This window comes from Alligator mississippiensis, chromosome 11 (genome assembly GCF_030867095.1).
Source record: "Alligator mississippiensis isolate rAllMis1 chromosome 11, rAllMis1, whole genome shotgun sequence".
In the NCBI taxonomy this organism is placed as follows: domain Eukaryota; kingdom Metazoa; phylum Chordata; order Crocodylia; family Alligatoridae; genus Alligator; species Alligator mississippiensis.
In genome coordinates, this window is record NC_081834.1 from 66,551,911 (window position 1) to 66,577,209 (window position 25,299).

The 25,299-nt window shown below is 43.1% G+C and overlaps 2 protein-coding genes across 2 annotated transcripts; one reads left to right on the forward strand and one right to left on the reverse strand.

Annotated features, from left to right (window-relative positions):
• Positions 1-9,197: 9,197 nt before the first annotated feature.
• Positions 9,198-10,130, reverse strand: LOC132243778 (olfactory receptor 13H1-like). The gene has a single exon (XM_059714168.1). The coding sequence runs from the start codon at positions 10,128-10,130 to the stop codon at positions 9,198-9,200; it is 933 nt and encodes a 310-aa protein (XP_059570151.1).
• Positions 10,131-19,068: 8,938 nt separating this feature from the next.
• Positions 19,069-20,001, forward strand: LOC132243779 (olfactory receptor 13C9-like). The gene has a single exon (XM_059714169.1). The coding sequence runs from the start codon at positions 19,069-19,071 to the stop codon at positions 19,999-20,001; it is 933 nt and encodes a 310-aa protein (XP_059570152.1).
• The last annotated feature ends 5,298 nt before the right edge of the window (positions 20,002-25,299 follow it).

A 25,299-nucleotide genomic window follows, 5' to 3' on the forward strand; every position in this document is an offset into this window, starting at 1 on the left:
CCCTGACAACAAGGTGCAACTTGTCTGCCACACAGCGGATTCCAACAAAGTTGGCATCATGGACCCCCTTGACCAGATTGGCCCCATTGTCAGTGACCATGAACCCGTGGATGAGCTCGCCCTTCCCAGCAAGCCATGCCTGCAGGAAGTGGTTCATGGCCCCCATGATCTCTGTTGCCATGTGGGACTCATCCACTACCTTGGCTTGAAGGAGAACCCACCGACAGCCTGACTGGTCACACCAGTGCCCCGTGAAGGAGAGGTAGGCATGATCTCCACCCCGGCTGCTCCAGATGTCTGAGGTGAAGTGTAAGGTCACCTACGGACATGCCTCGCACAGGTCCTCCCTCAAGTACTCTGTGCATGCCTCACACAGGGATGGCAACACCATCCTACTGAAGGTGGTACACACGGGCACTTGGTATGATGGGACCACAAGCACCATGAGCCGCCTGAACCCTGGCCGCTCAACTAGGGAGAATAGCTGGCCATTGACAGCAAGCATCTCCCCAATGCTCTCAGTGAGCTCGCTTGCCTTTGGACTGTGCCCCCCTCTGTCTGTTTTTCCTCCACTGTCCCAGGGTGGCATGCCTCTGCTTTGGGGGGACGGGGGCTTTGGAGCGAGCGGTAGACTTCCCTTTTGGTTTCACTCCTGGTGGTGCCAGGGGGTGGTATCTGCAGAGATGCATGAGCATCCCTGTGATGCTCATATATTTTGTTCCCTTGCCCTAGCTGGTTTTGGGTTGGCAGTGCAGGCAGATAGTGTACGTGGGATCATGTGCCAGCTCAACATGATCCCAGACCACAGTACCTGCTCACTTCTGGGGTGTGGGTGCATCTGTGGATGCTGCTACACTTTCCCGCTCCTCAGCAGGCAGTCACTCAGCTGAGCCACTTGCCTCCACCTGTACATCAACCTCCACTCAGGAGATTCCCAGTGATTCCCCCTCCTTCTGCAGAATTACCCTTGCTAGGACACTGAGATCCAGCTCCAGCACCAGCTCTTCTTCTGGCACTGGAAGGCTCATCATGGGAAGTGAAATAGGGGTGGAGTGGAACTGGAACCTGGAACTGGCCACAGCACTCCCAGAAGTGGCTGCAGCACTGATGAAGGGGTTCAGAGCCTCAAGAATGACAGAAGCTGTGTCCACACCATCTAGTGGTGGATCCTAGAAATTAATGTGTTGCTATTTATTACAATGGGAGGGGAGATTTAATTTTAAAAGGAATCTGATGTTTTGCTTTTTTTTTTTCAATCAAAAGGATACGACCAGGCGAATGTAATTAGTGCCAGAGTCTGGTGTAAGGGAAAAACCCCCTGTGTGAGAATTATTCACTTATAGTTACATTGCTAGATTGTATTCAAATGATTGGTTGTATTATTCTCTATTGATAATATATATACATATATATACCTTCTTTTTTATTAATCTCTTTCTCTTCCTATATATAGTTATACATATATATATATATATATATATATATATATATATATATATAAAATAAAGAAACCCATCTGTTCATTGGGCTTGGACCAAGTGCTTGGATGGTGAGGGTGAGGGCCACAGCCCTCCCAGGGACACCCCAGTCAGCAGATCTGCCTGAGGGAGATCCCATGGCTACCGGCACTTTGAGGATCTGAAATCTGGCATATCACCCGGGCTAGAGCTCTGGCACAGGTTACAGTAGTATTAGGCTACTTCAGAGTAGTGTCACATAAAAGGGGTTTGCTGGTGATACTGTGTAGTAACTCTGGTTACTGTGCATTTATTTAATACTTAACTTATACAAGTACTAAATAAATATGCAGTAACCACTGGGCATTAGTGTCTTGTGTAGATGCACCCACTGGGCCATTCCTTAAGGCACAGTAACCCTGAGGTTAACTGATACTTAAACAAAAATAAAGGCCCTGCACTCATCGGCTGCTGCAAGAGCTGTTGCAGCCTCTCGGGGCTCATGACAGATCACCCAAACACATGGCAGAGTATCGGGTGGCAGTGGGGATTGCCCCCCTGACTGGCAGGAGCCATTGAGTGTGGGGCATTTTTTATTTTTTATTGTATTTTATCTATTTTTTTTTAGGTCCAGGGATGCTGGGGCCAGGTGAGCCAGCCATTAATGGGGCTGGGAGAGTGGGTGGGGGGATTGGACCTGTTCAATTTGAAGATTCGGCCAGTTTGGCAGCAGCTGAATCTCCAACTCAGATTTGACTGAATCAATTTGGGACAGTGATTTGAATCACTGAATTGAATCATTATCGGCTGAATCCAAAGTGAATACTCGCCACTTTGCACACACGTACCACAGATGATACATAGCCTGGCCCAGAATTGGGAAACAATAGATAAAAATGATTAAACTGAAGAATCAAAACAAAACAGTTTGGCTTTAAAAAGGCATGAATCCAGGAAGGCGTGAACATGGTTGTGTGCTTCAGAGGTAAACTGGGCTCTAGGGAACAAGTCCCAGAAGCCCTAACAAGAGAGATGGGAATAAATCAACGTCCTGCAGCATCAGTTCTTCCAAACCAGTGAAGTTTGCTATTGTCTGCAGAAAGAAACTGGTTTGGATCTACTTCTGCCAGGTCAGTCTTGGAGTGGAGAGAAAGCTCCTACTAAGATATTCTGACTTGTGAAGAGTTGGTAGTGGCAGGGAAAAGGGAAATCAGATAGATCAGTAGAAGGAAAATAAGCAAAGACTCCTGGCACTGGAGAATCAGATCACAAGCTGAGAAAAACTTCATATTGCTGTAAGTTTATTATTCAAATTGACTGTGGGTGGTTGGTAAGAAGAGGGATGTGTGTGGAAATTAGATAGATCAGTAGAGGAAAAATAAGCAAGGAATCTGTAGGATCTATCATAAGCTGAGAAAAACTTCCCAAAGAATGTTGCATTAGGTTTTTAATTGCAATTAAATACTGTTGGTTGGCAAGAAGGGCGATGTGTGGGGTATTGAAGAACCTGAAAATGACATTCAGCTGGAAAGCTCTCAGCATTTTAATAGCAAGGTGCTCAAAAGTCTTTAGCTGGTCAAAGAGAAACAAGAAAAGAAAGAAAAGAAAACAGCTCCTTTTAGAAATCTGAACTTGCTACCGAGAACCCACACATTTCAGTGTTTTGGCAACTTGAGACTTTTCAATCAAAAGCTCCTGAAGGCTGCATATTTTAAACCAAATTATCCCTCCATCCCTGTATTGATAGTTCTTCATAAATTAATGTTTTTGAAGAAACTACATACATTATGAAAAAGTATGTGTTTAGCAAAAGCCATATTTATAAGAAGCATTTTTCTAGGCTTAAATTCCAAGCCCCATGGCATAGATTCAGTCTTGCCCAGCAACCCCAGGATTACAATCCCACCTCAGTCATTGCATCCGGATTTTGTTTTTTTCCAGAAAAATGCCAGGAGGAGGGAGAAATCGGTAAGTCCCGCAGGTGATCCTCCTGAAAATGTATTTTACATAGCCAAGTGCCTCTCAAATTAAGGTCAGGGGACCCAACAAAGTGTGATGAGCAAATACACAGTGAGGAGCATCCCTTGCCCAAAAGAGCTTCTAGTTCTTCTACCCAAATGACACAGATCAATGACCCAATGTGGAGATAACAGAAGGAAGGTACTGGCCTACCATGGCATAGAGATGACCGTCCAGATCAGGATGGGGACCATATAAATTACCTTATAACCATCGTATAGATTCATTTCAGACCAGGTGACACTTAGGATGCTGTCTGTGCTTATGCTGTATATACCAGGGAAGGGGAAAGTGGCGTGTGCTAGCAGTTTATTGACCAGCATCTTATCATAGTCACAAGTGCTGTGTTCAGTGTGCCTCATCTTGATGTTTGCTCAGCTTCTTGCTTTTTCCCTTGTTGCTATTAAAAATCAAATACAAAATGCCACACTCTGGTCTGCCAACTTGATGAAGGGAGATGGGTTCATAGTGAGATCTGAAATGAGGTGAATGAGAGCATGAAGCAATGAAAAGGCAAACCCTCTGAGATATTGCACAACCTAGATTCATCATTATAAACATTGTTTTGTTCTTGAATAGTCTCTTTTAGCTTGTTTGGTTTTATATATATACACATGCTCACAGATAAGGACTTTTGTGGAATTTCTTTATACTCAAAAAAATGTATTCCCAGCAATAACACTTTCCACTGACAATTTTACAGCACTTAAAGAGAGACAGTACTGGCAGTTACTTCAGGAGCTGTTTCTGACATGAGATTCCCTCCTGTTATATTTGTAACTCTGATCCTGGCCACTTTCTTGTCCTTCCTTCACAGGCCTTGCACAATGCACTGAAGAGGGAAATGTCCAACCAAACCATTGTGACCGAGTTCCTGCTCCTGGGCTTTTCTGATATTCGGGAGCTTCAGATCTTACACTTTGTTGTCTTTCTAGCAGCGTACTTGGCAGCCCTGATGGGGAATCTCCTCATCATCACACTTGTAACTCTTAACTATGAACTTCATTCTCCCATGTTCTTTTTCTTGATTAATTTGTCCATTGTGGACCTTGGCTCCATCTCAGTGACCGTGCCCAAATCCATGTCTAATTCCCTATTGAACACCAGGTCCATTTCCTACTCTGGATGTGTTGTCCAAGTGTTTTGTCTCATCTGCTTCTTGGGAACAAATTTATCCCTTCTCACGCTTATGGCATATGATCGATATGTTGCCATCTGCAAGCCACTGCATTATGGGATAATAATGAACAGGAGAGCTTGCATCCAAATGGCTGCCTGTGCCTGGGTTGTTGGTGCCATCAGCTCTGCACTGCACACTGGGAACACCTTTAGTCTCCCCTTCTGCCACTCAAATACCATCAACCAGTTCTTCTGTGAAGTGCCCCATCTGCTCAAGCTTTCCTACTCTGGCAGATCCCGCAGGGAGCTGGCAGCTCTTGCCTTTAGTGTGTGTTTAGGTTTAGGCTTTTTTGCTTTCATCGTTGTGTCGTATGTTCAGATCTTCACCACAGTGTGGAGAATCCCCTCGGAGCAGGGCCATCAGAAAGCCTTCTCCACCTGCATTCCTCACCTTATCGTGGTCTCCCTGTTTCTTTCCACTGCCGTCATTGCCTACACGAAGCCCGTCTCTGACTCCCCGTCCCCCTTGGATATCCTGGCAGCTGTTCTGTATTGTGTGGTGCCTCCATTGATGAATCCGGTCATCTACAGCATGAGGAACAGGGAGATCCAAGCTGCCCTGAGGAAACCGCTGCAAAGACAGATCCTCTCCAAGAACAACATGTCTATCTTTCTTTCATGACTTTGCTTTACTTATAATTTATGCATGAAATAAAAGAAAAAAATGAGGTTTTTTCATAGTATTGTATAAATCGTACATATTAAAACCAGAGGTGGAGACTGGCCTGGCACACAACGCAGACAAGAAAGCCAGGCAGTGAAAATGGAAATGGAGGCGTCTGTGGGGGAGGGTTAGGCTGGGGTGGGGGGTAGGGGGAAAAGGGGATGTAGCAGCTCAGGTAACAGTGCAGAGGGACCTGGGGAGTCAGGTGTTCGGCAGGTTGCAATGTGCCCAAATTCGACTGTGTATATTGAATCCGTGAGTTTCTGTATATAGGGGGTTGATGAAGTGCAGTTCATAGGCCCAGCTCTGAAAAGTGGTTTGCACATTCAAACAGGCACCTAACCTCATCACCAGCACTGAAGCCAACTTCCTGCAGCTGCAAACACAACACCTGCCAACTATCTCCAGTTCCCACAAACTGCACACCAGCATCTATCCAAGTCAACGATACTCAACTACCTGCGGGGGTGCATTCCTCACCAAAAAAAAACACTCTGCCTCTAGTCTCTCAGGCCTGATTGTGAGAGGGAACAAATTACAAACCACTTTTCACAGCCAGGCCTATGAACTGCACTTCATCAGTCTCCCAGGTACAGAAACTCATGGACTCAATGTAGATTAGTCAGTGGAGTTCTGACACGCTGCAAACTGCCAGACATCTGACTGCCCAGGTACCTCTGCACTGTTACTTGTGCTGCTACATCCATGAGTGGAGAGAAAGCTCCTACTAAAATATTTTGATTTTGAAAGATTTGGCAGTGGCAGTGAAAAGGGAAATTAGATAGATCAGTAGCGGGAAAAGAAGCAAGGAATCCTGGCACCGGACGATTTATCATGAGCTGAGAAAAACATCACAAAGAACATTGCTCTAAGTCTGTTATTGCAATTATCTGTGGTTGGTTGGTAACAGGGGGACGTGTGCTTTATTGAAGCACCTAAAAAAGACACACACCTGGAAATCTATCAAAATTTGAATAGCAAGGTATTCAAAATGTCTTAGGTGGTCAAAGGACAAAAAGAAAGAAAAGAAAACAGTTCCCTTTAGAAAATCTGAACACGCTCCCAAAACCCCACAGATTTCAGTGTCTTTGGAACTAGAGATTTTCAATCAAAAGCTCCTGGAGACTGCAGATTTAAACCAAATAATCCTCCCTCCAATATATTTTATTTTTAGTTCTTCTACATAAACGTACGCTTTTGAAGAAATGTACATATTGCGAAGTTACAAAACAGAAGTGTAAAAGCTGCACAGGAGGATCCTAGGACTGGAGAGGAGGATCAAATTCCAGCTTTGAGAGAGATGGGGGCAGAGGTGCTGACCCCCACTCCACCACTGGAACGGGAACGGAGACTTGCTCCGGGAGCCAGCATCAGGACAAGGAAGAGCCTGTATAGCACCATCAGGAAATAATCTCCTCACCAGGTGTGGAACTGTGCAGCTTCTGGACACAGGTGTCCTCAGGAGAAGAAGGAAAGGGAATGGCCAGCCTGAGTTGGTAGGCTGTTTGGGAGCTGCCAGGTCAGAACCCTGCAGGCATGGGTGACTGGTGCCACCTTAGTCAGGGGGGGCATGTGCCCCGCCTGCGACTGGTCAGCGACTGTGTGTAGGGGGGTGTCCTTTGCAGCCAATCTTGTCGACTGGGGGTGGCGTTCCCCCATGGCTGATCGCATCAACCGGGAACCAGCCGCGGTGGCCCTGGAACTGGCCATAGCACTCCCAGAAGTGGCTACAGCACTGATGAAGGGGTTCAGAGCCTCAAGAATGGCAGAAGCTGTGTCCATACCATCTAGTGGTGGATCCTAGAAATTAATGTGTTGCTATTTATTACAATGGGAGGGGAGGTTTAATTCTAAAAGGAATCTGGTGTGCTGTATTTTTTTATCAAAAGGATATGACCAGGCGAATGTAATCAGTACCGGAGTCTGGTGTAAAGCAATAACCCCCTGTGTGAGAATTATTCACTTATAGTTACATTGCTAGATTGTATTCAAATGATTGGTTGTATTCTTCTCTATTGATAATATATATATGTGTATATGCCTTCTTTTTTATTACTCTCTTTCTCTTCCTATATATATATATATATATATATATATAAAATAAAGAAACCCATCTGTTCATTGGGCTTGGAGCAAATGCTTGGACAGTGAGGGTGAGGGCCACACCTCTCCCAGGGACACCCCAGTCAGCAGACCTACCTGAGGGAGATCCCAGGGCTACCGGCACCTTGAGGATCTGAAATCTGGCATATCACCCGGGCTAGCGCGCTGGCGCAGGTTACAGTAGCATTAAACTACTTCAGAGTAGTGTCACATAAAAGGGGACTGAGGGAAATGGGCTTGTTTAGTCTGGAGAAGAGGAGACTGAGGGGGATTTGATAGCAGTCTTCAGCGACCTGATTTGGGGTTGGATAGAAGAGGGAGCTAGACTGCTCTCAGCTGTGGCAGGTGACAGCACAAGGAGCAACGGGCTCAACATGCAGCAATGGAGGTTTAGATTAGATATTAGGAAGACTTTTCTCACCAGGAGGGTAGTAAAACACAAGAACAGGCTACCCAGAGATACGGTGGCAGCTTCATCCTTCATACTGCCCTGCCTCCTGGGGAAGTCTCCCCTGCACCCTTTCTTCCCTCCCCTCTCCTGCCTCAGCACCCATCCCAAACATGCACGTGCTCTTGTAAGCAACCACTTTCTGCAACTTTCTGCAAACTTTCTCACTCCGCCGTTGCAGGGATCCTGAGCCTGCTGCAAATCCGCACCAGGTACGCCTAGATTATTGCTGCCCAGAGCAAGGAGGGGTTGGACTCCATGAACCTCAGGGTCCCTTCCAGACCTAATTTCTATGATTTCTATGATCAGTGGTTGTCCAACCCCTTTTGAACACCTCTAGTGATGGAGAGTCCACAACTCCCCTAGGCAGCCTATCCCACTGCCTCCCTGTCCTAACCATGAGGAAGGTTTTCATGCTATGCCATCACAACCTACTTGGCTGAAGCATCAAGGCATTGGTCCATGTCCTACTCTCCACAGCAAGAGAGAAAAGGTGTTTTCCCTCTCCTTCATAACAGCCTTCATTTCTTTGAAGACTGTGTTCATGTTCCCCTTGAAGTGCCTTTTCTGCCAGCTGAACATGCCTGTTTCCTTCAGCCTCTCCTTGCATGACTTGCCTTGCAAGCCCTTTCCTCGTGTCTGTCACCCAAGTACATTGAATCCCTTGTGAAATAAAGGCTCATTTCCACTGGCCCTGCTGCTAGAGTGATCAAAACCCATTTCCAACATCACAAGTGGAAAATACATTTTTCTCACGGGTCATCTTTTCACTCAAATCCTGATATGAGGCTATGATAGGCACTAATAAGGGTATGCATTTAATAAGAACTCTGAGATCCAGCACGAATCTCCAAGAATTTCTTAATAATTCCCTGTTTTTTTCCCCAAATCCATTGTGATCTTCCCACCACTCCTGCTCCATGGACTGTCTCTCCATCCTCCCAACCTCGACCGCACACCCTGGCCCCCTCCGCTTCTGCCTGTGTGTCTATCTGCCAGTAAGGCTCCGGGTGGTGCATGCACAGTTGGCACAGAGCATTATGGGCAGATAGACACACAGCCAGAAGTGTTATATTACACAGCTGGGTATTATTATACTATATATTATATATTATATTATATATTACAATACTTGTCATTCATTAAATATTAATATACTGCATAAATAATATTATAGTATAAAAATTCACAACATTCTTGCTAAGGAAGAGCATTTTTCATTTTAATTCAGAAAAAAAGTTCAATCTGTTTTTAGAGATGTTATATAAATGTCTCAGTCAACACACCATGAACATATGAGAAGGAATACAAAAATATAAAATTCACTCTATGGCTCTCCTTTCCTGTGAAGCACTCTTCTTAGAGCCCCTTTCACCTCCTGGTTTCTCAGAGTATAGATTAGAGGGCTTAACATGGGAGTCACAATTCCATAAAACACGGAAGTAATTTTATCCTGCTCTTGAGAAGACTTGGACTGGGGAATGAGGTACATGAAAATGGCTGTGCCATAAAACATGATCACCACAGTCAGATAGGAGCTACAGGTGGAAAAGGCCTTGGACCTGCCACCCACTGAGTGGATCCACAAGATGGTTGTGATGATGCGCATGTAAGAGAAAATGATGAAGAAGAAAGGGGCAAGGATGGTAAATGATGCACTGGCAAACATGAAGATTTGATTCTTGAAGGTATCTGAGCAAACCAGCTTCATTACAGCAAGGACTTCACAAGTGAAATGGTCTATTTCATTCTCCCCACAGAACCGTAATGGCATGTAGAAAAATGGGATGACCGTCAGCAGGAAGGTGATTGCCCACGACCCCAAAGTCATGTGAATGGAGCATGTCTTACTCATGATGAGTGTATAACGCAGTGGGCTGGAGATGGGAACATAGCGGTCATAAGCCATGACTGCGAGCAGAAGGCATTCAGTAGATGCAAAGAAGAGTGTGCTTAACATCTGGCAGGAACACCGGGCATAGGAAATGATGGGTCTCTTAACTAAGAAGTTTTCTACTGCTTGTGGGATAGTGCTTGTTGAATAGCAGATGTCAAGAAGGGACAAATTACTGAGGAAGAAGTACATGGGGATGTGAAGGCGTGGATCACAAAAGGTTAGGAGGAAGATCAGGCCATTTCCGAACAAGGTTACCAAATAGACCACAAGGAAGAATCCAGTTAATACCATCCTTGTTATGGGGTGATTGGAGAAGCCAATGAAGATGAATTCAGCCACCATGGTGTCATTCTCTTCTCCCATGTCCTGGTCTAAGTATTATTTGCAAAAAGCAAAAGAATGGGAAAAAAAGACTCTGCATAAAGTCAAGAATAACATTTATACACTAGGTATCATGACTAGAACCATTGTTTCATATACAAAGATGGATAGATACTTGTAAAATCAAGAAATATAGGTAGATATGAAAATGGAAACCAGGACAACTGGAAAAACGTCTAAAATTGTTCTGTACAGAAGTTTTTAATTGAATCTCAAATCTTTATTTACAGTGGTATACTATTTATGAAAGGTGTCAAAATTAAAATGCTCTGAAGTGATCTATATATAGGTTGACAGATAGAGAAAAGATTTGGGGATAGAAATGTATAGGTAGGTAAAAAAGAAAGTAGAAATAGCTATGAATGGTAAAATACCCAAATGGTGTGGGGTTTTTTAAATTTCTATGTCAAATCTTTATTTACTATAGCTTATTGTATAAAAAACTCCCCAAACTGAAAATCCTTGCAAGTGGTCTATATATTATCAATGTAACAAAGATTGTTACATCCTTTTATATAGTTTATCTACCTTTCCTTTAAAATTCAGTGTTGTGTATTAGCTGCTACTTAGCTATCCAGAAATTTAAGAAAAACAAATCCCCCAAATCTAGTACTCCTCTCTAGTTATTGATAAATTGGCAATGGAACAGGGCATGTCTGCATGTGAGCATTTACTGCATAGTAACCAAAATGACCGAGCAGTACGGGTGCTGTGTACACATGCACACCCATACTGTGGAGTAAATATGTTGGCTTATGCCAACTTGTGCGTAAATTTGATACCTGCATCATGCAGGTATCAAATTTACTCCTGATTAGTTACTGTGCAGTAAAGCGCATGTAAATGTCTTACTGCACAGTAACACTGTTGTGTGGACTGACTTGGGACTAACTGGGGGGCCATTCACGCCGACCCAGAAGTAGCATTTGGTCTAAGTTGGCTCTAAGAGGCAATGCTGCCTGGAAGTGCTAGTGGCATGCCTGTAAGGGCCAGGGATGCACCTGGAGGTGCCAGCAGCACTTCTTCTGGTGCCCCCACTACCCAGCTGGTGCTCTCAGGGGGGACACCACCACTCCTCCCCCTTCCTGCTGCCTAAGCAGGGGATGCTGGCTGTGAGGGGGTGCACCAGTGCTCTCAGGGGGTGCACGTGCAACCCTGTGCACCCCCTACGCATCGCCACTGCACTGTGTTATATGTGATGATGCACCATACCCCTTTCCAAAGCCTAGATCCACCTTTATCTGGGGAAACGTTTGTTCACCAGAGCGCCCCAGGGGATGACGACTAGGTCGAATGGTCATAAACTACTACAAGACTGTTTCAGGCTGGACATAAGAAAGAATTTCTTTACTGTCCGAGCCCCCAAGGTCTGGAACAGCCTGCCACCGGAGGTGCTTCAAGCGCCTACATTGAACACCTTCAAGAGCAAACTGGATGCCTATCTTGCTGGGATCCTGTGACCCCAGCTGACTTCCTGCCCTTTGGGCAGGGGGCTGGACTCGATGATCTTCCAAGGTCCCTTCCAGCCCTAATGTCTATGAAATCTATGAAATCTTTCCCAGGAGGATCAATCCAGCCACAGCAAAATCATCTTCAACAGTCCAATACCACTGCTATGCTCATGCTGAAGGAGGCTTTTGCTTCCCTGGAAGCAAGATTTATTTCTGTATGCCCTTGCATCAAAAATGACGTGAAGAATTTATTCCTGTCTCTCAGCAGTTACCATTTGAAACCTACTTGAGTTCACTGACAACAGCGTGGTATAAAGCATGAGGCCAGGTAATCAGCTGGTGTTAATAAAAAATAAAGGTATGGTAGAAAAATGGGCCAGAAAAGGGTGAAAACTGGTTTTGGCATGCCTAGAGTCAATGGGCCACATTCCCAGAGTGTGAATTGGGGTCAGCTCCATGACATGTATGAAAGTCTCAGTATTCTTTGCCTCTCAGTTCATCCAGTTTTCAGCCAGCTCAAGTTAGCGTTCTATGATATAAATAATGATCTGTATGACTCCCAAAGGTAGCACCCATATATCAGAACAAGAGCTGTGATGATTAAAGAACTGACTTGCAAAAAAGTCCACACTTAGTAGGAGAGTGACTTGTGTAAGTGAAAGGTATATGATACAGGCTAGGAACAGGCATTGCATTTGTCCTGGGAAAAAGTTATGCTTGTGTTTGTCCCGGAACAGAAAAAATCCCTGGATTGGTATATATGCACATCACCCTTCCAGCTGGGGTTTAGGTAGTGACTGAATGCCCTGCCACTTTTCTGCCATTGTTTTCATGATCCAATCCCAGGACAACCATTCAGATGCACTTTGTGAAGTCCTGGTACAAACTGTTAGCATTTACTTCCTCTCTCATGAACATTTTTAGGATTTACCCTGGGGCAACAGACATGGATGTCTGGACAATTAAACTTTGTCCCAAAAGAAAATGACTCTCACAGGACAAATGTTATACCTGTAGCTAGCTTGACAAAGGGTATTTATACCCAAAAGCTTGCAAAGAAGAATTTTCCCAACTAGTTGTATTGGTCTAATAAAAGATATCAGATTTACCCAACAAACCTTGTCTGCCTATGACCTTAGACCAACACGGCTACAACCTGTATACTGTAGCTATACTGTCAATTAGGGGTTGCTTGTGGAATAACTGATTCTCTACTGTAATACTTCACTGTGTGCCAATAAATAAATAAGTTGAAACCATACGGCTCAAATGACAAGTGGAAATTGTTAAATCTATTCATAAATGTAATCTAATGGAGATTTTGTAAAGTAATAGTACCCTCCTTCTATTTCTCAGTCTCAGAAGTGATCAGCGGCAGATGCATAGGCAAAGCAGTATTAGATAAAATAGGGGTTATCAGATCTCATTCAAATATAAAAGCTTAAGCTACAAAAAGTTAGTATTAGGGGAAGGCAAAAGTAAATAATCATTTAGTTACGAAAGAAAGCATACAAACAAATGAGTAAATACTCACTTCTTTCCTTCCTTTAGGTGAAAAGTGAAGTTGCAAAAAAATACACGTCTTCCCGTATACACTAAGATCTGGAATCCAAATAAAGAATCTCACTAACTCTTCATTTGTAATAATATAGCATTATTAATGTTAGAAATTAGCCATTTCCTTAAAATATTTCAACAACTGTGGTTATGGAAATCCCCACCCTACCCCATCCAAAAGTGTAATAAAAAACACAAGAAGGAGTTAAGACGTGATGGTGGCCCTGTTAAAATACATATAAACAATATATAAAAATATATAGACGTTGGATTTATGACACATTATATCCTGCCTAACATCTGATTCCCTAAGTACCTCTCCACTATTTACCAGCTACGTTTTTCCCCTTCCCCCAACCTGTTTCTCACCCATTGACTCCTCAACTTACATTTTCACCAGCTGCCTTTCTTGCATGCATACCAGCCTCTGGCGTCTTTACGATTCATTCCATACAGGAAGAGCGCACACCACCTGAAGATGCTTCCTTAGCATGAAGAAGGGTATTTGTACCTGAAAGCTTGCAAAGGAGAATTTTTCCAGTTACTTGAATGGTATAATAAAGGATATCAGCTTTACCCAAAGAACCTTGTCTGCCTGTTAAAAATAATTCAGTGTTCAATTAAAAAAAAATCTTTCAGTGTAGATTTATGGACTATTGGGAAGAAAATGGTATAAATTTAAAAAAGAAATCCAAAATGTATATATATTCCTGGTATATACTATATTTAAGAATTAGGGCTTTCTTAAGAATGAACAAATTATTCTTAATTTCTTAAGACAAAGATTTAATTAGGGAAGACTAAGACAGAGATCAAGGAAAAAGACTCTTTCAAATTTGTTTTTTTTTCCCCCAAAACTATGTAAATTCTTAGATTATAAATATTTCTAACACTTGTACTATCATAGCCAAATCACTAAGATAAAAAATCTTATATATTCTGAAAATTTGTAAGAGGGCTTTGTTTCCTGATTATGAACAGTTTCTTACTTCTTTTTTTTTTCCCCTTAAAATAACTGTGCATATTCCTACAGGGAATTATGACCTAATCTATTTACTGGAATTAGACAACATGGCTGATTCTCCATTCCCTCATCCCAGTGTCAATCAGGAACAAATTCCCTAAGTGTCCAAGGGGCAGGTTTTTTACCCTAGTGGAAATCAGGAATTACTGGTTTGGAGTAAGCAAGTCTGATTCTTTTCTTTCTCGTCTTGGTGTCAATCAAGGTTAAGAACACTGGAATCCACTTACAACTACATTTTCATTTCTAGCATGGTTCTTACCCAGGGAGACCCATCCAAGTCTTTCTGGTAACTGAGACTTCCATCCCATGGGAAATTTCAGTAGTCTCAAAATTAATTTAATGTAGAATCAGAAAGAGAAATTCTATCATTTAGACATTTGCTGGTTGCAAATGGACATTTGAAAAAAAATTGGTATGATCAGCTAAATGTAAGGTCAGTTTTCACCTAAACATGTGGTCCATTCTCTTTTTGCAGACAAGGTTCTTTGGGTAAATTTGATATCTTTTATTAGACCAATTCAAATAGCTAGCTAAGAAGAATTTTTCCAACTATCAGGCACAAACGCCCTTCGTCAGGCTGAGGAAGCATCTGCAGATGGTCTGGGCTCTTCCTGGATGGAGTGGTAAAGCAGCCAGAGGCCAGTACATATGCAAGAAAGCCAATTTTTCTAACTATTTGAGCTGGTCTAATAAAAGATATCTGAATTACCCAAAGAACCTTGCCTGACTATGTCCTTAGACCAATGCGGCCACAATCTACACCCCATTCTCTTTTTTACTTTTAAACGTATATAAAAATGAAAAAAAAAAAACCAAAACCCTTAAAAATGTGAAATGAGTCACCAAGAATGTTTGTACTGATGAGTTCTTGTTTAGATAAACCTAAGCATGTGTTTCTGACTTTGACTTTATAAAATATTAATTAAGTAAAAATATATAAAATGGCAAAAGGTAAAGAAACATTCCTTATTTTGAGAAATGTCATCATGTTCATCCCCAATTTGAACTGAGGAAAAATAATGGAAAGAAAATATGTAAAAGGAAATAGATGTCAATGTAAATTCATTTTGAACAGAAGAATTAAAAAATATTACATTACATCACGTTAATGTATCTCAAGGCTTTTCATAGATGCATAGATTCATAGATTGTGGGGCTGGAAGGGACCTTGCAAGATCATCGGATCCACCCCCTGCACTAGGCAAGAAAGACAACTGGGGTCCCCAACAAGGTGACCATCCAGTCTCCTCTTGGAGATTTCCAGGGTGAGTGATTGCACCACCTTTGGGGGGAGTTTATGCCACAGTCTAGGCACCGTGACTTTTTCCTAGTTTTAGAAGTTTTAGAAGTTTTTCCTAGAGTTGAGCCTGAAGCTGTCTTCCGGGAATTTGTGGCCATTAATCTTGGTTTTCTCTGAGCTGTTGGTGTATTCCCCTGGTGAAGCAGTAAGCTGCTACCAAGTCCCCTCTTAGCCTTCTCTTTTTTAGGCTGAAGAGGCCCAAATCCCTCAGCCTCTTCTTGTATGTCCCTGATCATGGTCATTGGTGGCAGTTCCCCAGACCGGTGCTTGCTGCCCCAATGCAGCCCTAAGCACAGTGCCTAAACACTGTTCCGCTGCAATTGCTGCTGGTCCTACAGGTCTGGCCTGGGAAGAACTCTTGTGGTCTGGATCTGGCCAAGATCCTGGCAAGTTTGACACCTCTGATTTACACTGATTTAAACAAACCATTTAATTGCCTTCACCTGCTGTTTGTTGTGGCCTCTCTCCACTCTCCCTATGTTTAAGTTAATGCTAAATTTAAATGTTTAATTCTCATTTCCATCTGGCACAAGAAGACATTGATTTTTTGTCTTTCCCATATGGATCAGAGACGAGCTAAAATGTCCAGTTTTGAAAATTTCCCTTTAAATCCCCTGCAAAATTCCTTCTCTTGTTTGGTTGGATCTACTGATCAGATTTACTCTTTCTGGAAAAGAAGAACACTGGCATTGCAGGCTCAGACCATCTGAGTGAGGGGGAACATTGGCAACCCACAGGCAGTTACTTCTGATTTAGTCCAAGAAGCACCAACGAAGAATTTGGTGCATGGATTCCAGTGGAGCTACACTTAATTTACACTGTGGTCAAAGAAGAAAACCATCCAACTGTATGACTCCCGATTTACGCTGGGATGAATGTGAAAGGAGAGTCATCCGTGCTGATTCTTTTGAGTCAACAAAGCAGGTCAGAATTCCCAGTGGAGTTGCAACCAGCTATTTAATAAACAGAGTTTTCCTCGATTTTAATTAAAGGAGATGGATCTGTGTAATAAGTCCCCAGATCATAAAAGAAATCTTTTCTTGTTCAGGGAAGGAAACTACACATTTGTAAGGAAACAAGAATTAGACTGAGACCAATGATCTGAAATCACCGCTCTCGGTCTCGAAACAAGTTTTAATCTTTTTTTCCCGCTTGCTTTCTTATGTTTGTACTTTCATTCCTTCATTGTTTCTTGTTACATGTACTTTGGACTGTTTCCTTATAGAATTTGCTACAAAAAAGTGTGGACACTACGAAAAAAAGGAAATAATTCATTACTTAAATTTCTTGTTTTTATAGTGTGAGCATCAAGACTTTCTCATACCTTGGTTAAAACAATCTGGAAAGCTAAATTTCATAATTACACCTGTTGTAGTTCTTTAAGGAACTGACTTTTTATTTAAAGAGTTATATTGGATTCTTTCACGAGACTGTGAGCTTCTGACTATATGACTGGATAATCCCTGCATGTTGGGAAGAATGTGATATTCTTATTACTTTGCTTACTTCATAGGGAAGGATAGAAAGTGAGTATATATTTAACTCATGCCTGCATGTTACAATTGTACATTTCAGTAAAAGGAAACCTCACTATTAAGATAGTTGGATCTGTCTTTTGATCTGAGTCTCTCAAAGACAGATGGATGGATGGATGGATGGATGGGATAAAACGAAAAAATGCTTCAACAAAACACACAGGTGGAAAATTCATTTAACAAGTAGGTCAGCTTCATTTTTGCTCTGTGTAGTTCATTATGGGAACACAGAAAAATGCTGCAATACAGGGTCAAAGGGTCGTCCTGCCCTTGAGAGCACATGTGGCAAGCATGGTTAAGATACTGAGGGAATTGGTATGTTTAGCATCCTATCCAGTTGCCTTTGACATCGTAGCCCAAATGGTCAGGTTCCCTTTCATAATTTCATAATTGTTAGGGGCTGGAAGGGATGTTACAGATCATCTTACTGTTGAGTTAACTGTCCCAAAGACAAGGCTATGGGTAGACTCATACTAACACCTCTGGAGCTATGGCCATATAACAACTGCAGCACAGAAATTATTATTCCACAATCAACCCCTTACAAATGCTGTTTAATGGAGCTGTTGCTCAGTGACAAGCTGGTGCTGGTGCTGTAGACTTTCCTTGTAGCTATTTTGTCAAGTTATTGCTCTAGCATACTTAGATTGCACTTGTGACTGTCATGTTTCATTAGTCTTATTAGAGCATGTATATTAATGGCTTGGGCTAACTGACACATAAATAAACCAATACAAAAAATGAGGTTATAGTAGATACGTTAGGCCTCAGATGAATTTATACTTTCAGTAATGCCAATGGCAAAGTTATAGCAGTTGGAGTCTGGACTATTTGCTTAAGGTGATCCCGAGGCACTATACATGCTGGAAAGACCCAAGGCAATTTTTCTTGCTTTCAGGTGAACCAAAAAGATGCATTTTGAATGGGCTGGATTTGCTCTTTTGGATTATGCACTAATAGTGATTTAGTGAAAAATGGATAAGTATGCAAAAAATAAAATAAATGTCCTTAATCAAAAGGCAATTTATGTGTGGATTGAGAATATTTATACAACTGTAAGATTTAGAAATATGGCTTTGTTGATTAGCAAATAATAGGCTGTTACCAAAAAAAAACAAAAAACCAAACCCCCCCCCAAAAAAAAACCAACAAAAACATTAACTATAAGACTGACTAACTGAAATTATAATACAGATATGATAAATTATGTTATTCTGTAGTCAGACAGAAGGTAAGGCAGGGTAGCACCTTATAGACTAACTGACATGAGCTTTTGTAGATAACAACCTACTTCATCAGATACTATGGAAGGATTTACAGCTTTGGACAAAATAAATTGTTGCTTACAAAAAATCATGGGTCTCTTAACCAGCTAGTCTATAAAGTGCTGCCATGCTCTAGCTTTTGGTAAAATTATAGTAATTTTTCTACTCAAAATTGTTTATATTTCCACATAGATCTGTATCTGTCCATGCCCCCTTTCATCAGTCTATCCATTTCTGAAGATTTGGTTCCTATGCTGGTCCATGCTGCCCAATGTGTCTCTTCTTTATTTGAAGTTCATGAAAGATTTCTTTCTTGTAACAGCTTCAGTTCCACTCCTCTGTATTGATCTTTCATTTTTTGTTGACCTGTTCACTGGCATCTGCTTCTGTTTAGGCCCTATTATTTATGTCTTTCAAAACTACACTATGAACTTCAAGCTTGTCTTCCTTTCTTGCTTTTCCTTCAATCTTCAGCTCAATCATTATTGTCTTGAGAGTAATTTTAGGCTGCAGGAAATATTTTTTTAGAATATTGGTTTATTTGATTAGCAGCAAAATAGTGCATAACTGGCATTTTAGATGTATTGCAGTCATACAGATTTTTATTTCCGTATCTACCAATTTACTTCTGTCCTCAGTCCTCTGTCTGTTTGCTTCTCTCCCTGAGTATGTCTTCCTATATGAATCAATGACTGTTATCATCCTATCCAATGTGTTAATACCTTACTTGCAGGATATTCAGTCTCTATTTTTCCATTGTTTTGCTACTTGAATGCTTGAAGCAAGACATGGGAGAGGAGAATCAAACCATGGTGGCTGAATTCATATTCACTGGATTTTCCAATCAGCTCATAACAAGGATAATTTTAACTGGATTCTTCTTTTTGGTCTACTTGGTAACCCTGCTGGGAAATGGCCTCATCATCCTTCTCACCATATGTGATCCTCACCTTCACACCCCCATGTACTTCTTCCTTAACAATTTGTCCCTTCTGGACATCTGCTATTCATCAAGCATCATCCCACAAGCACTGGTAAATTTCTCAGTTGAGAGACCAACCATTTCCTTAGCCAGGTGTTTCTGTCAGATGCTAATCTCACTCTTTTTAGGATCCACAGAGTGCTTCCTGCTGGCAGTCATGGCTTATGACCGCTATGTTGCCATCTCCAACCCACTGCGCTATACAATTATAATGAGCAAGACACGTTGCATCCACCTGGCACTGGTGTCCTGGATAGTCACAATCCTGCTGACAGTTGTCCCTTTTTTTGTGATGCCATCGCAATTCTGTGGAAAGAATGAGATTGACCATTTCACATGTGAAGTCCTTGCTGTAATGAAGCTGGTTTGCTCAGACACCTCCAAGAACCAAATCTTTATGTTTGCCAGTGCATCACTTACCCTCTTTGCTCCTTTCTTCTTCATCCTGTTCTCTTACATGCGCATCATCATGACCGTCTTAAGGATTCACTCATTGGATGGCAGGTCCAAGGCTTTCTCCACCTGTGGCTCCCACCTGACTGTGGTGACCATATTCTATGGAACAGCCATGTTCATGTACCTCAAACCCCAGTCCAAGTCATCGCAAGAACAGGACAAGATAATAACTGTGTTTTATGGGATCGTGACACCCATGTTAAACCCTCTAATCTACACACTGAGAAACCAGGAAGTGAAAGCGGCCCTGCGGAGAGTCACTGGGAGGAAAAGAAATTCTTAGAGTGATTGCTGCATGGTCTTTCCCCTGACCCTTTAATCCTTTGATACTTTGTCTACTCTAAGGCACTTTCATGGGACAATCAAGAAAAGATACAGAACCTGTTTTTTTATGTGACAACTGATGTTTTTCTAAGTAAATATTTTAAACTTTTTTTTGGCATGACAGGAACATTTATTATTCGGTTTATTCATATTTAGTGATTGACTAACAAAAAAATGGTAATGTGATTCTCTAAGCACTAGCTGCTATGTATGTCTGGAGTATTGTGAGAGAGCTCCACCTTCACTTTAGTTCAACAGGAAAACTTCTTATCTTTCAAATGATGGCTTCCTAAGGGCTAAACACCCAATATGGTTATACAGGTCATTTATAGTTTAGTGGGCTTCATCCAAGTGCAGAGTAGGACTGGGGTATCAGATTTGGGGCCAGTTCAGGAGAAGTTATGGGCAAGAACTTATGGTTGAATAATTCTGCCAATTTTTCTGTACCTCAAGCAAGTGTTTGGATCATACTACAAATGCTCTTGTTTGCTCAATGTTTGCCCTGATTTATGCGACTGTATGGTTTTCATATATTCCCCTGGTGGAACAAATATGGTCAAAGAAAAAATCAGCATAGACTTGGGGTCTCAGAAGCAGAAGGAATATAACACTTGTGAGGTGTTAGGATTATACTCTTCTAGATTCAGATGAGTAAACACAAAACGTTTCCTAGTGTGTATATGATCATGTGAGTGGGGTTGTGCAAGAAAATATGCAGTAACAAACAGACATGCCCTACACCAACAGGGGCCAACCTTTTTGGTAGGCATGCCATACATTTGCTCCTAATGATCCCTATGTGCCACTCTGATTCCCTTCCCCTTCCCAGTTTGCTCCGTGTCCTGTGGTCCCTTCCTGATTTGCTGCTCTGCTTTCTTCTCACTGTCCTGTTTGATTCTGTATTGCCTGTCCCTTCCCCAATCTCTGTCATGCCAAATAGAGGCTGCCAATGCTGCTTGCAGCATTCATGCTGCAGCTTGGCCACCCCTGGCCTACACCAAAACTGTGACAGTATCAATATGATCCTTAGCAGGATCATGGAAAATAAAAATGTACGCACATTGACACAATCTTCTTTTGCTTGAGATTTTGTTCCCAATTATTTGTGAGAAATGTAATCTTAGAAGATGCTCCAACTGTTTCCAAAAGCCAATTACATGCAAGTGTGGGTTGCTAATAGAAGATAGGAGGAAGGATGAATGAACAGGGTTTGGGGAGAGAGGGCATGAAGAGAAGGAATTGTTGGTTACTTCTTGGTGCTGGGGGGGAGGTAATGTCATTAAAGGGGGGGGGGTGGTGGTAAAGTCAGGCTACTGCCTTGAACCTGGGTCTGGATTTGCCCCCATATTAGGGTGACATCCTCAGTGTCTTATGAGTGAACTGAAGTAGGACCACCAGGGGAGATAGTCATGGCCTGAGGGTTTCATAAACTCAAGTTGTGGCACTGATGCACTTTTAAGTCATAGAGGTGATGTAGAGTATGGCTTAGGGAATGACACAAACCAAATCCTCGAGCACGATGAACACAGAGACCTAGGGGTGACACACAATGAAGAAAGATGTAACACATGTTGTCCAGAGTAACTCTTGGAGGTGTTGCACAGGGTGGCCTAGGGGGTGATACACAAATTACCTCTTGAGGTTCTGTTGGGATTCACAGATGTTAGGGTCGGAAGGGACCTCAATAGATCATCAAGTCCGACCCCCTGCATAGGCAGGAAAGAGTGCTGGGTCTAGATAACCCCAGCTAGATACTCATCTAACCTCCTCTTGAAGACCCCCTTGGGAGCCCGTTCCAGACCTTGGCCACTCGAACTGTGAAGAAGTTCTTCCTAATGTCCAATCTAAATCTGCTCTCTGCTAGCTTGTGGCCATTATTTCTTGTAACCCCCGGGGGCACCTTGGTGAATAAATCCTCACCAATTCCCTTCTGTGCCCCCGTGATGAACTTATAGGCAGCCACAAGGTTGCCTCTCAACCTTCTCTTGAGGAGGCTGAAAAGGTCCAGTTTCTCTAGTCTCTCCTCGTAGGGCTTGGTCTGCAAGCCCTTAACCATACGAGTGGCCCTTCTCTGGACCCTCTTCAGGTTATCCGCATCCTTCTTGAAGTGTGGCGCCCAGAATTGCACGCAGTACTCCAACTGCGGTCTGACCAGCGCCCGATAGAGGGGAAGTATCACCTCCTTGGACCTATTCGTCATGCATCTGCTGATGCACGATAAAGTGCCATTGGCTTTTCTGATGCCTTCGTCACACTGCCGGCTCATGTTCATCTTGGAGTCCACTAGGACTCCAAGATCCCTTTCCACTTCCGTGCCACCCAGCAGATCATTTCCTAGGCTGTAGGTGTGCTGGACATTTTTCCTCCCTAGGTGCAGCACCTTGCATTTCTCCTTGTTGAACTGCATCCTGTTGTTTTCTGCCCACTTGTCTAACCTGTCCAGGTCTGCTTGCAGCTGTTCCCTGCCCTCCGGCATGTCCACATCTCCGCATAGCTTTGTGTCATCTGCAAACTTGGACAGAGTACATTTCACTCCCTCGTCCAAGTCACTGATGAAGACATTAAAGAGTATCGGTCCAAGGACTGAGCACTGTGGGACCCCACTGCCCACACCCTTCCAGGTTGTAACCGACCCATCTACCACGACTCTCTGGGTGCGACCCTCCAGACAATTCGCCACCCACCGGACTGTGTAGTCATCCAAGTCACAGCCTCTTAACTTGTTCACCAGTATGGGGTGGGATTCCGTATCGAAGGCCTTCCTGAAGTCCAAGTATACGACATCCACCCCTCCTCCTGTGTCCAGGTGTTTCGTAATCTGGTCATAAAAAGAGACTAGATTGGTCAGGCACGATCTGCCCGCCACAAACCCGTGCTGGTTTCCCCTCAGCATAATTTGTCCTGCTGGGCTCTCACAAATGTGAGCCTTGATAATTTTTTAAAGACTTTGCCAAGGATGGAGGTGAGACTGACTGGCCTATAGTTGCCCCGGTCCTCGTTCCTCCCCTTCTTGAAAATGCGGACCACATTGGCCCTTTTCCAGTCCTCTGGGACTTGGCCCGTGCGCCACGAGCGTTCAAATATTCCCACCAGTGGCTGTGCAATCATGTCGGCCAGTGCCTTCAGCACCCTCGGATGGAGCTCATCCGGGCCTGCCGACTTAAAGGCATCCAGTTCTTCCAAGTGACTCTGCACCATCTCAGGGTCTACGCATGGCAGTCTGGCGCCTTGCTGCTGCCTCTCTACAACCCCAGTGAGAGACTTGTCTTGCCCCTAGCTTTGTTACACGGAGGCAAAGAACTCATTGAGGAGTTCAGCCTTGTCCCCCCTGTCCATCACCAATTGTTTCTGCCCATTTAGCAGGGGTCCTATTCCTCCCTGGTCCTTCCTTTTACTCCCTATATATCTAAAAAACAATTTCTTGTTGTCTTTTACTTGGGTTGCCATCCTCAGCTCCATGGTAGCTTTGGCCCATCTAACTGCCTCCCTACAAGCATAGCAGAGGAAGTATATTCATCTTTGGTGATCTCTCCCTGTTTCTACTTTTTATGTGCTCCCCTTTTGGCCCTTAGGCTGCCCTGGATTTCTCTGGTCAGCCAGGGAAGCCTCCTGGCCCCTTTCCCTCTTTTACCTCGCTCGGGGATTGTCTTGCTTTGTGCCCGAAGGATAGTTTCCTTAAGGCACAGCCACCCTTCTTGGGCTCCCATCACTTCAAAACTCCTACTCTGCAGTGCGTCCTTGACTAATCGCCTGAGTTCATTGAGATCAGCTTTCCTAAAGTCTCGCACTTTCACCCTACTAGTTACCTTACCCACTCGACGTCTTATGGTGAATTCTATTATTAGGTGATCACTGTCCCCCAGATGGCTACCGATCTGGAGGTCCCCTACCATGTCATCCCCCGTTGCCAATACCAGATCCAGTATGGCATTCCCCCTAGTGGGACCGTGTACCTCCTGTGTCAGGTGGAGGTCCTGTACACAGGTTAGAAACCTGCGTGAGTGGTGGGACTTTGCTGTCTGTGACTCCCAGCAGATGTCTGGGTCATTTAGGTCCCCCATGACTACCGCCTCTCTAGCTTTTACAGTCTCTGAGAGTTGCCTCAGGAGCCCCGAATCTATTTCTTCCCCTTGATGTGGGGGACTGTAGCAGACCCCTACCACCAAATCCCTTTCTCCTTGCCCCCCATGTAGCCTAAACCACAATCCTTCTGCTTCCTCATCCTTGGATTCTGTCTTGATGAGGGTTGATGTATATTGCTCATTGACATAGAGTGCAACCCCTCCCCCTTTTTTCCCCACCCTGTCCTTTCTGTACAATCTGTAGCCCTCACTATGTACTGCCTAGTCGTGGGACGAATCCCACCAGGTCTCTGTTAGCCCCACTAAGTCATAGGTGTTTAGTGCAAGCAGGAGCGCTAGGTCATCCTGCTAGTTCATCCTGCAGGGATGTGCAGTGTGACTTCAGATGAATGCATGGGAAATACTGGTGTCATGGGTTTCTCAGGTCCTTCTTGATCCTCAAGTGACTTGTATCCCTGAAGGGATTTATTATGATCATTTATTATAAATAATAATATATTATTATTATTATTTATTATTTATTTATGAGCCCACAGCTCATATAGATGGCTCTTTCAGTCCCCAGGTTCCTACACCTGGTCCCTGTCAAATTCTAAGCCTTTACTGCTTTCTGAAGTCTGAATAAGTGAGACCCCTTACGTAAATCACTGTCTCACTAAAACAGCCTTGACTATAATTTAAGGATGTGTAAGAATTACATTTGTACTAATACCACAATGTATAGAAGCATAAAGACAATGACGTTACATACAGCTTGATGTTACTCTTACACTGACACTTCAGAGGCAAAATTAGTAAAATAAACTAAAGAAATAATGCAAGACACCCCATGAACCCCCAGTTTATAACAAACCGAGTCCCCATTTTTCTTCTACCAGGGAATGCCACATGCTCACAAGGTAGGGTACACATTGATTGAATAAGAGTTGCATGGATGGCATGGGCAAACCTTGGATTTTGAAAAGAGGGGTACAGATGGTGAGGGACATCATTACATATAAGACAATACACATTTTTCTTTAGTGAAAAAGAAACTGGAAGTTTTATTAGTATTCAGGGAGTCTTGGGCTATGTTGTTCAGTTTATGATCTAAGCAAAAACAAATACAACTTCCTTGGAATGTGCATTGTTTTTATAAATAATGCATACTATAGAAAATCAAAGTAAAGTAGACA

What these genes read in the sequence shown, in the direction of transcription:
- LOC132243778 (XM_059714168.1), bottom strand. Translation starts at nt 10,130, where the DNA reads ATGGGAGAAGAGAATGACACCATGGTGGCTGAATTCATCTTCATTGGC.
- LOC132243779 (XM_059714169.1), top strand. Translation starts at nt 19,069, where the DNA reads ATGGGAGAGGAGAATCAAACCATGGTGGCTGAATTCATATTCACTGGA.